At 59.4% G+C, this 10,612-nt stretch overlaps 3 protein-coding genes across 3 annotated transcripts; 1 reads left to right on the top strand and 2 right to left on the bottom strand.

Annotated features, from left to right (window-relative positions):
- Nucleotides 1-645: 645 nt before the first annotated feature.
- MNEG_9527 (hypothetical protein) lies at nt 646-1,893 on the top strand (the record flags this gene model as incomplete). Its single annotated transcript, XM_014042003.1, has 1 exon — nt 646-1,893. A coding segment is annotated over one exon (1,248 nt), but the record flags the coding sequence as incomplete, so codon positions are not given.
- Nucleotides 1,894-3,061: 1,168 nt separating this feature from the next.
- On the bottom strand, nt 3,062-4,190 carry MNEG_9526 (putative Protein translation factor SUI1 like protein; the record flags this gene model as incomplete). Its single annotated transcript, XM_014042002.1, has 4 exons — nt 3,062-3,160; nt 3,370-3,416; nt 3,678-3,836; nt 4,151-4,190. 4 exons carry the CDS (start codon nt 4,188-4,190, stop codon nt 3,062-3,064), a joined length of 345 nt encoding a protein of 114 aa, XP_013897456.1.
- Nucleotides 4,191-4,988: 798 nt separating this feature from the next.
- On the bottom strand, nt 4,989-8,122 carry MNEG_9525 (Putative nucleosome assembly protein; the record flags this gene model as incomplete). The annotated part of the gene is made up of 10 exons (XM_014042001.1): nt 4,989-5,086; nt 5,296-5,362; nt 5,662-5,763; nt 5,923-6,036; nt 6,302-6,394; nt 6,587-6,733; nt 6,953-7,146; nt 7,355-7,424; nt 7,645-7,746; nt 8,108-8,122. 10 exons carry the CDS (start codon nt 8,120-8,122, stop codon nt 4,989-4,991), a joined length of 1,002 nt encoding a protein of 333 aa, XP_013897455.1.
- Between the last annotated feature and the right edge of the window lie 2,490 nt (nt 8,123-10,612).

The raw sequence follows: 10,612 nt of genomic DNA, 5'->3' as shown, positions 1-10,612 counted from the left end.
AGCAACATTGCTGACCTCATCTGGTGAGTACGGGGCGGTGCCAATGGGACGCACCGCGTAGGTTGGGACCACAGCTCGCCTACCCTTGCGACACAGCATACGATCCTGCTTGGCAAGGGTGCCATTGCACTCCTCAGCAGCAGGAGACATCCTTTGTGATGTTGCTTAGTCCCATCTGCCCGCGACCTGCTCCCTGCAGGTACGCCTTCAACCCCTGGTGGCTGGTGGTTTTCACTATTCTGCCAGAGCTGCCCAGCTCGCTGACCTCTTTGCCCAAGGCTGCCGCAGCCCACCTGCAGCACGCGGTCGCCAATGCGGGGTTGGCGCGCAAGGCGGTGTGCGGCGTCAATATGTTTGACAAGAGGATCTGGGAGAAGAGGGCCATGGCGAGACAGCTGCAGGGCTACAGGAGCACTGAGATTGCATGGATCTCCCGCCTCCAGGTGGGTATGGGTGATTGGCTTTGGCCGGACCAGTGCTACTAGCTGATCACTTGCGCCAAAGTTTGGCACCTAAGACAATTGAGCGGGTGTGGATTAGTGGGACACTGCCAGTTGGCGCAAACAGGCCACATCCTTGCAGCACTCTTAAAAACGTGCGCGCCTGGCGCTGATGCCTGTTCAACCTTTCCCCCCTCCACTGCAGACCGGCTGGCCTCAAAGCCTGCGCTGGCTGCCCATCGTGCTGCACTACGCCACCCTCGAGCCCGTCCTCCTGGCCATTGGCGCCGCAGCAGCGCTGCTCAACCTGGGCCCTGCTGGCACGGGTGCAAGCCTGCTGTTTGGTCCGCTGGGACGTGCGGTGGCCCTCAACCTCTGCTTTCTGCATGTGGCCAAGCTGGCAACACGGGTTCCGCGGCCATCGTGGGTGTTTGGCACGGCGCTTCCTGTGCGGCCTGCGGATCTACCCATCCCGGTGCAGTCCAAAGACTACGCCCTCCCCTCGGGCCACTCGGGGTTTGTGAGCTGCCTCTGGGCGGTCATCGCGTCCACAGCCGCCGCTGGCACCAGCTCTACTGGTGCATGCGGCGCTGATTCTGCCGTTCTGCCAAGTACGGGCCCAGGTGGCCTACAGGCGCTCGTAGATGCATTGTCAGGCACCGCACCGAGGCTCCTGGGGCTGCCAGTCTTCGCGCACGCCACCTTTGCCACATTCGCGGCAGCGGCCGCACTGTCCCGCGTGTACCTTGCGCTGCACTGGCCGTCTGATGTTGCGGGCGGCCTGCTCATCGGCGGCACAGTGGGTGCGCTTAGCCGCAGTTTCTTTGATCCTCTGTTCCTTGCCCTATCCCCAAGTGACCAGCTGCGCATCACGCTGAGTGCAACGGCAGTGTTCATGGCGCTCTGCTTCACTGTCCTCGGCGTCACGAGTGGTGCTGACCGCACGGCATTTGAGGTTTGGGGCCGAATTGCGGGCACCCCAGTCAACCCCCTCAACCCAAATCTTTGGAGGGTGGCCGCCGGCGTATTTGGAGGAGTCTGGGCGGCCGCGCCTGCTGCAGTGGCGCTTTCAGGCGCTGCGCCATGGACTGTTGAGGTTAGCGCCATTGTCGAGGCGGCCAGCTTGGAGGCGGGCCTGCTCCGCTTGCTCGCAGCGCGCGTGGCAGGCGCTGCCGCTGGTGCTGCGCTTGTCGCAGCTGGGTTTTGCACACTCATCACACTGCCGGCCTGGGCACTGGACACTGTCAAGCAGCGCTGTTTACCTGCAGGAGAAAAGCCCCTGATGGAGCGCGCATGGGCGGTGGCAGTGCTCGCGCAGCTGCTTCCCATAGTCGGGCTGGCATCGCTGCTGCAAGTGACGCTGGTAGCATCAGCTGTGGTCGTCCCAGGCACCACTGCCCTGGTCCTGGGCAGTGTGCGGATTGTCGACTTCTGCTGGATGGCCCTTGGCTGATGGTCAGCTGTGATTGTCTTGCCGCACGCCCTCTTGCCTGTGGCTGGCTCGTGCCCTTCATTTTCTCCAGCGCACCTTGCAGCGACAGCGCGCCTCCTTTTTGTGGTGGTTTGTGTTTGTGTCCCATATGATGGACCAAAACTGCACTCAGTGCATTTGGCTGGCCTGCACAGCTATGATGATGGGTCCTCATAGGCTTGTCGCGCACCACTGCACACGTGGGGTTTGCAAACAAGGGATGAGTGTGTGCTCACGTCATGGTTCCCTATCCGCCTAGGCTGCTCAACGCATTTCTTGCAATCAGACCGCGCAAGCAGCTGGCCGGCTGCAGTGTGCATCTCATGCCCTTCCTTTTGGCAAGCCGCACAGGCGCCATCAAACCGTATTGGTACACCTGCTGTGCACAATTTGACTCCAACCCTTGCACTGTAAAATCAGGTTGTGAGCTGTATGCGCGCGCCCCCCCCCTTAGGTGCCCGGGCATGCGGCACCCTTTGCTTTTGCACTCTACGAGCTTAGCAGGCTTATGTTGACACTGCCCGCGCAACACATTGTGCGTCTAGCATGCCACGCGCAGATTGTTGATTGCGTGGTGTTACATGATCATCCGAGATCCAAGATCCGGGAAGGAAAGCAGGCTGCAATGCCCGGCGCAATGGCGGGGCAAAACGGCAGCTGAACAAAGCGGTATGGCATCGCAACCGGTTGGCCCAAGCCTTAGCCCCTGTTGCAGGAGCAAGCGCTTTTGGAATGAGAATGCGCTCCAGGTGCCGGCCCAAGGAGTGCGGGCAGCATGGTGGTTGCATGCGCCCAGGCACTCTACTCAATTGGCACCGGTGCCGACGGTGCTCTGTCATGCATGCCAGCAAGCTGTGCATGGAAGAGCCTGGCCAGCAGTGCACGAGCAGCCGACCAAAGGGGGGTGCCATCTGCTGCAGTCATCGGTGTGGCGACAGCAAGGCGTGCACCCTACCCTACGACATGCTGTTGTGGTATAGCACAGTCACATGGCACCCCCCGCCGCCCCCGCCGCCCTCGTTTACACTATCATCCCATGCGCCGCTGCCTGTCGCCCAACTATTGCCGGCTGCCTCAACCCGGAGTCTGCTGCTGCCGTGTGCGCTCTGCCACCCGACTGCACTTTCACCCGCAATCTGACCAAACTGAGTCAGAAGCCGTGCAGCTTGATCAGGTCCTTCTTGACCAGGCCCTCGCCAGTCAGGAAGGCGTGTACGTTCTTGCGCTGGTCACCCTGCAGTTGAATCACCTGAGAAAGGTGTGCGGTAGGAAACGTGGGTGCGAAAAAGAGAAAACAAGGGCGTGGGCACCCGCAAGCGGCATCCCATGCACTGCTGTGTAGCGCCGAGCAGCCAAGCGCGTGCAGCCAAGACGTCGCGCGTGCTGGAGCGTGCGTGGCCATTGCTAATCATGCTGCTGCAGGGTTCAAGTCCTGTCCCCCCGTCCCGTGTCTCATACCTGGCCCAGCTCCGGGTCCTCCACCACAGTGCCGTTGCAGCAGTAGGCTTCAGGGGTGTGTGATGCACGGGAAGCGTGCGTCAGAGGGGTCAGCACAGGTCACAAAAGTTGGTGCTGCTGAGACCCAGATGATCTGTCTGGCGTGCTGCATGGGCCAGGCAGATGTGACTGGGGTCCAGTGCCTGATGCAGCGCAGGGGGAGCCTGGGTGCGGAGCTCCTATGCAGCTAGCGCTTGCAACTGACGGGTGCACAACCGCCACGGTTGCCATTGACACAGACCAGGGACACACGCAGCACCCTTACCCACCTTTCTTGAGGGCCTTGAGGACTTTTTTCTTGTCGTACGTGGGCTTGAGGCCCTGCACAGTGGTCAGGCTCTTGCGTCCGTTGCGCTGCTGCACCCTCACGTGCACATAATCGATGCCAGAGGTGTCCTCCTCCTGATTCGCCGCGTCAGCGAAAGCATCTGCCGTATCACCGCGTGTGTGGATCAGAGGGTGTAAGTACGGGCAGGTGAGCTGTGAGCTGAGAGCTGCAACCAGCGCGCAGACGTTGGCGTTGGCGCAAAGGTGGCGCACGCTGGACCGGCTCTTGCAGAGGTCGAGCACCCCTTAGCCGCACCCCTTGGCAACAAAAGCAACTCGGAGCTTGTAAGGGGCGCGAAGTGGCACCCGCTGGAAGCAAGGAAACGAGCGCGGGAAGAAGGCCGCGCCGCGAGGTGCATGCCCCCAACCCCGAAAAAGCGGGCACGGCTCCACGCCCCGCGTCTCAGGCGCTCACCAAAGCCCCCGGGCACGGCAAGGTCGAGGTCAGCCTGCATGCAAGCGATGCGGTGTAGGCGGGCCCGGAGAGCACGCGTGAGGCAAGAGTGCGCGAAGGTGCTCGAGCTGGTTCTACGAGGAATGTAGTATGTTGTGAAAGCAGGTGGCTACTTTTCGCTGCTTGGGGTTGCAGCAGTGTGGCAAGCTGCGCACAACCAGTCTTGTTCCAGCTGCTGCGCAGCCGCCACTCTCTTCATCCCGATCTGCATGCGCATGATGGAGGCTGCCCTGCTGTGTACAATGCCCTTGGCATCCCGTGATGAAAGCGCGCATTGCAGTTTCACATTTAACACTCAGCACAGCCTGCTGCTCGCAAAGCGATGTGCGACAATGCGCCTGACGTTACTCCCACTTTGCGCCAGCTCAGGCACATGCAGATGCTTGAGCAGTAGGATGCAGAGGGTTTCATTGAACAAAGGAGAAGAAGAAACGGCGAATAACAAATAGGAAGGGTATGTGGTGGCCCTTTGAACTGCTCATGGTCGAAGCTGCGTGCACTCCCTCGCAAACTTCCTCACAAAGCATGCCCAATTGTCCGATATCAACAGCACGAGGGGCGCTCGATATCACAGAGCCGCTGCATCACTGCTGCTTGCACTCCTGAGGCTGTTCCCCACCAGCTGCACCAGCGGCAGCCCCTGGCGCGCGCTTGCCACCTGAAGCCAGGTTGCAAACAGTCAACGGAGGCACGTCGTCAGGCAAGCCATCAGCATGGTTTTGCAGTCAAGCAAGTGTACAGCCCGGCGCAGACCACAACCCTCACAGCCACAACCCCCACGGTTTGCAATGCTCGCCTACTAACCCCTGCGCCGAGGCCTGGGAGGAGCCTCATCGTCGTCATCGTCGTCATCATCATCGTCGTCGTCCTCATCCTCATCCTCGTCCTCATCGTCGCCTGCACAAGGGGGGGAGGGCACAGACTGCGCAGTGAGGGACCCCTCGAGGCGGTGCGGGGCGGCCACCACACAGCAGTGGACGTGCTGCGGTCACGCCCGATGCAACATGATGCCTGTGATTGCCCAGGCTCCATACTTGGGGGCCAGGTGCAGCAGCATCTGTTGTTGCACTCATGGAAGGGCGTACAAGTTTTCAGGGGCCACTCACCCATGAAGACACCGCCGTCCTCGTCATCAAGGGCCTCGCCGGTGTACCAACCCACAGCATTGGGGATCTGATGAGAGGGGACGGCGTGGCAGAACCCAGGGTGAGGACAAGAGAAATTTAGGCGGCAGGGCCAGCCTATTCAGTGTGCCAGCGATGAGTTGTCACACAGTCCTCTGCGTTTCAAACCAGATCCCCGCGGGCACGCTACCAACTGCACCTACATTCAAGAGTATCTACAGCATAGCCGTGCACTCATGCCCCTTCACAAGGCTCCAGCCGAGCGCCCCCAAAAGCTCAGGCAGCATTTTCAGGCTCCAGCCTCAAAAGATGTTGAACGCACGCCGGTCAACGGAAGCGGGCACCCACCAGGCTCCTGCGGATGGTGTCGCCAATGTCATAGTCGTTCTCAATTGCAGCCTCCAGCATCTCCACCTCATCAGGGTCCAGCTCAGCATCCTCGTCGGGCACCTGGCATGAGGAGAATGGGGGCGGGCGTGTGCTCCGCTGGCTCCGGTTCATGCGAGCTGAGTGGTTGCACCCACATTCGCAAACTCGCGCAGCCGGCGACACCTGGGAATTGCTTGCGAGCATATGGTTGCTGCTGTGAAGGGAAGGGCATGCACGCACCTGGGGTGGGCTGAAAAAGTTGAAGAAGCTGTCCACGGGCTCCAGCTTGGTTTGGGGCTTGGCGTCTGGGCGGGCGCCCTTCTTGGGCTTCTTTTTCATCAACTTGACGGTCACCTGGGGTGGAGGGATAAGAAGCAAGGGGTTGCCGAGGGGGTGTCGAAATTAGCCAAGTGTTGTTGGATGACGGATTCAAGTGGGGCTGCGCATGCCGTGTTCCATCCACGGCTGACCACCCCTCTAGGCATAGGCGCCAAGGCTGAGTGTGTAAGAGAGAAGTGCTGCATGCGGGAAAGCACGAGCTGCCATGATGCCTGAGGAGCAGCCGCAATGTGGCTGCCTTGAGCTTTGGCTCCTTTATTGCCCGCCCCCATGCACTCACATTCTTGCCGCTCTTCCAGTCAATCTTGGACCCCTCCGACCGCTCCAGCACCGCATCGCGGCCCTCCAGCATGTAGTAGGTCTTCTCCAACACCTGGAAGTGAGTAGAGAGCAGGCGAGGATGTGAGGGACGCAAGTGCAACCCACAAGCTGGTTGTGCTGTTGTTGGGAATGGGTTGGGAAGTTGTTAGGAATGGCTGCAACACAGCATAGGCGCGTCCTGGCCGCTGCCTGGCATTTCCACAGCTTGCAATGATAACGCCCAACAATGCTGGTTGTGGTGTACCGTGTTGGTGAAGTAGGGGTTCTCAGCAAACGTCATCTTGATGCGGAAGCCGCCCGTTGCCTCCTCCTCTTCCTCATCATCGCCTTCTCCGGCAGCCGCTGTGCCGGCCTCCTTCACAGGCCGCGGCTGAGGCTGCAGCGTCTCGCTCTGTTGAGCAGGGTGCAAGGGTTCCAAGCAGCCGTGGGAGAGCGGGAATCAACGGGGTAAACATATGCGCTGCCGCAGCATCGAACGAACGCGCCATCACAACCAACAACAAGGTCCAGCCCATGCAAACCCCATGCGTAGACGCACCTTTACCCCAGCTCCGCCCTCTCGCGCAAGTCTCAAAGAAACATCCCCCCAACAATTCATCATCCTTTGCACCTGCACATCTGTGAGGTAGCGCAGCACATCCACGTCCTTCTCGTTCATGGCGTCTCGTGTGGCGTCGCACCGCAGGAACACCGTTTGCCAGAAGTCAGGGATGCCCTTGGCCGCCTCGGCGGCGTCAACGCCCTCGGGCAGAGGAACGGGCTTAGCACCACTAACCACCTTGGCGCGCTCATCGTACAGGGGGGCTGCGGCGGGTGGGAGCGCAGGGTCCGTGAATGAGACACGCCCAAAGGATAGGACCCCCACATTTCCCGGGTCGTCCCCCTTGCCCTTCTCGGGCGTCTTACAGCAGAGGGTTCACAAGCCCCTTAAAAATGAAGGCATCATTTAGAGACGGTGGTGCCGGTGCTGCGCACTCCTCCCGTGCGACCCCCTGCAAGACCACCACCTCACCGTACAGCTGCTCATACTTGGCATCGAGGGCAGCACGCTCTTTCTCGTACTCCTCCTCCAGCTCGTCATGCTGTGCGCGTGTCAGAAAAGGGACACATGCACAGTCAGTAACTCGACACATAGCGCCATGGGAGAAAATGAGCCGTATGACAGGTGCGCGTGAGACTTGGTGAGGCGCACGCAAGCGTGCATGCACACAGACAGCTGCAAGGCACAGTGCGAGTTGTACTGAACCCCCTCTAGTCGCAACCGCGCGTGAGCACTGCACAAACAATGAACGCGCGTCACACCTGGCTCTGCAGCTTGCGCAACTCCTCTACTACTGCCTTGGCGCCGGCCGGCAGCTGCTCCACAAACTGCTCGGGGTCGAGCGACAGCTGCTGCATGTGTGCCTGGATGCAAGATGAGGGCAGGTGGCAGGGCCGGAGATGTGTCAGTCTGGACCAAGTCGTCAACTGCAGCTGCTTTGGCGCTGTGGCAGCCCGCCTGTCTCCTGCTTTGCCATCACGGCCGCTGCCCGTTGTGGCGGCAGTGGTGGCGGCGGCGGCGGCGGCGTGTGCGCCGTCGACCGCCAACTCGCACACACAGCGCAGCGTGCACCCTCTGATGTACGTCACGGGGCCGCATGCTGCCTTTTGAGCAAGAAAGCCGTGATCTCAAGGCAACCCAGGGCGCTGGTGGGCATCCGAGTCGATCCTGCAAACCCGGTGGCGCGACCATGTGCGAAGTCCGCATAATTGTGATCAGCCACACCTGCAGGTCGTCCATGCTTGCTGCGCGATGCCCAACAGATGAAAAGATGCCCAGATCGCAGCAATCAGCCGCAACCGAAACAACAGCTGCGTAGACTGGTAAGAAGTTGAAACCTCAGAGGTATCAATCACCACTTGTAATAACGGCAGTGGGGTAGCCCACTTGGAGGCCGCCGGTTGGGCATCCCGCAAATGGCGCGCAGCCGCTGCAAGATAAACCGAGCGCGGTGTACCGTTGTTGACGCACTCGTTACCGCGGCCCGTATGGTTGGACACGCCCATGGATTGTTGATACAGGACGTTGCTGAGCCGCCGCTGAGCTCATGCGGCGCCACTGCGGTGGCGCTGCACGATTCAGGGCAGCGAGGATGCTTGATTTAGTTTTCAATCAGAACCTCATGCCTCTGCGGAGGCGTGTTGTTGGCCACCAGGCCGTTGGGCAGCCAGTCAGCGGCGTGCAGGCGGCGCGTGTGCGCGTGCAGGCGGCGTGCAGCTGCAGGAGCTGCCCGGCGCCCTCCTCTGCGTCCAATGCTGTGAGAGACGCGTAGCCAAATCTGAGCGCTGCGCGCTGTGACGAGAAAACAAACGCGGGATAAGGTTTCAACCGAACCGGTGGCGCAGGGCTGTGGGGCGTGCGGTGGTGGCGGTGTTGCGCACTGCTGTTGCTGTGTGTGGCGCATGCGGCGGCGTTGCTGCACGCGCAGCTGCGATGATTCAACAATGGTACACCCCCCTGCTCTGACAGGCGGCGGTATGGCCGACGGGCCACAAACCCAGTGGGGCCTTTCACTACACTTGATATGACAGCAGCTGCTTTTGCTTTTCCTACGATGTTGGGCAGCTTGTGTGTGAAATAGCGGGCCGCCTGCTTGTTGAAAACGTGTGCTGCATGCGCCAAAGTGATCCCCTTTTCCCTGTTCAGCAAATCTGAAGCAAGCTAGGATGGTAGAATGTGATGCTTATGACCTGTATCAGGGCTAGTTGGGAAGGCACAATGGGTGGGTTCACCCCTTGGAGGCATGCTGACGTCACAAGTTCACATCCACGTGACTATGTAGTCACACTGATAACGTCACCATGACTATTGATCAAAAACAACCTGAACATACCCCAATGACACAACACGTGATGGCACTTGCCTACATTTGCATTATCTGTTGTAACACTTGTAGGTATTGGCCGCTGCCGACCCTACAATTGGGCTACAAGGTTCGGGGCTGTTGGCTGCTCAGCTGCTGCCCGATTTGCTTTTTCCCCTTTCTTTTTTTCTTGCTTTCCCCCCTTCCTCTCTTCTTTTCCCCACCTGTCCCCCTTTCACTTGGGGTTTGGGTTGTGATTTTTGAAATGAGGGTATGGACCCGTACATGAATGAACAGCAGTTATTGGCCGTTGCATACATTCCCCCTGGTCCCCCAAACCCTGAGCGCCTGGCAGCTTTCAACTTTGGCATCTGCCAACTCGACAAGGTTGGCCATCACCACTGCTCGCACTTACCCTTCTGTTGCCAGACCTGCGTTGCTGGCAGGACCATCAAGGGAGCCAACAAATGAGTATAAGTTGGGAGCTGAATGGTCACCTCCGCTGACGTGGCTGGCTGGTGCCCAGCTGGGGACACACAGGAGGTTTAGGGTTTAGGGTTTTAGGGCCATCACCACTGCTCGCACTTACCCTTCTGTTGCCAGACCTGCGTTGCTGGCAGGACCATCAAGGGAGCCAACAAATGAGTATAAGTTGGGAGCTGAATGGTCACCTCCGCTGACGTGGCTGGCTGGTGCCCATCTGGGGACACACAGGAGGTTTAGGGTTTAGGGTTTAGGTATGAACCCGTGTATGAATAATCAGCAGTTATTGGCCGTTGCATACATTCCCCCTGGTCCCCCAAACCCTAAACCCTGAGCGCCTGGCAGCCTTCAACTTTGGCACCTGCCAACTCGACAAGGTGGGCCATCACCACTGCTCGCACTTATCCTTCTGTTGCCAGACCTGCGTTGCTGGCAGGACCATCAAGGGAGCCAACAAATGAGTAGGTTTAGAGCCGGGGTTAAGGCCTCAGGGCTCAGGGCCAGGGGTTTGGGCGTCAGGGTTCTAGGCCTGGGGTTTAGGCGTCAGGTTTCAAGGCCCGAGGTTTAGGCGTCAGGGTTTTGGACCCGGGGTTTAGAGGTCAGGGCTTAGGGTTTAGGGTTTAGGGTTCAGCGTTTAGGGTTTAAAGTTGACCCCTGGTTTAGGGTTTAGGGTGGGTTAGGGTTTAGGGTTTAGGGTTTGTTTCAACCCCATGGACGCGGGGGTGGTTGGGGGCACATATATACGATGCCTTCAGCGCGGCTGCCTCACCCTCGTCCACCTCCAGCATCCGCTGCCTATTTGATCCGCGAGGCCGTAATATTTCCTCCATTTTGCGGGCAGCGGCGCCCCCGGCTAGGGTGTAGGGTTTAGGGTTTTAGGTTTTAGGGTTTAGGTTTTAGGTTTTAGGTTTTAGGTTTTAGGTTTTAGGTTTTAGGTTTTAGGT

This window comes from Monoraphidium neglectum, assembly GCF_000611645.1.
Source record: "Monoraphidium neglectum strain SAG 48.87 unplaced genomic scaffold scaffold01967, whole genome shotgun sequence".
Taxonomy (NCBI): domain Eukaryota; kingdom Viridiplantae; phylum Chlorophyta; class Chlorophyceae; order Sphaeropleales; family Selenastraceae; genus Monoraphidium; species Monoraphidium neglectum.
Note: the sequence above shows the minus strand (reverse complement) of the source record. Positions and strands in the feature narration are given on the sequence as shown.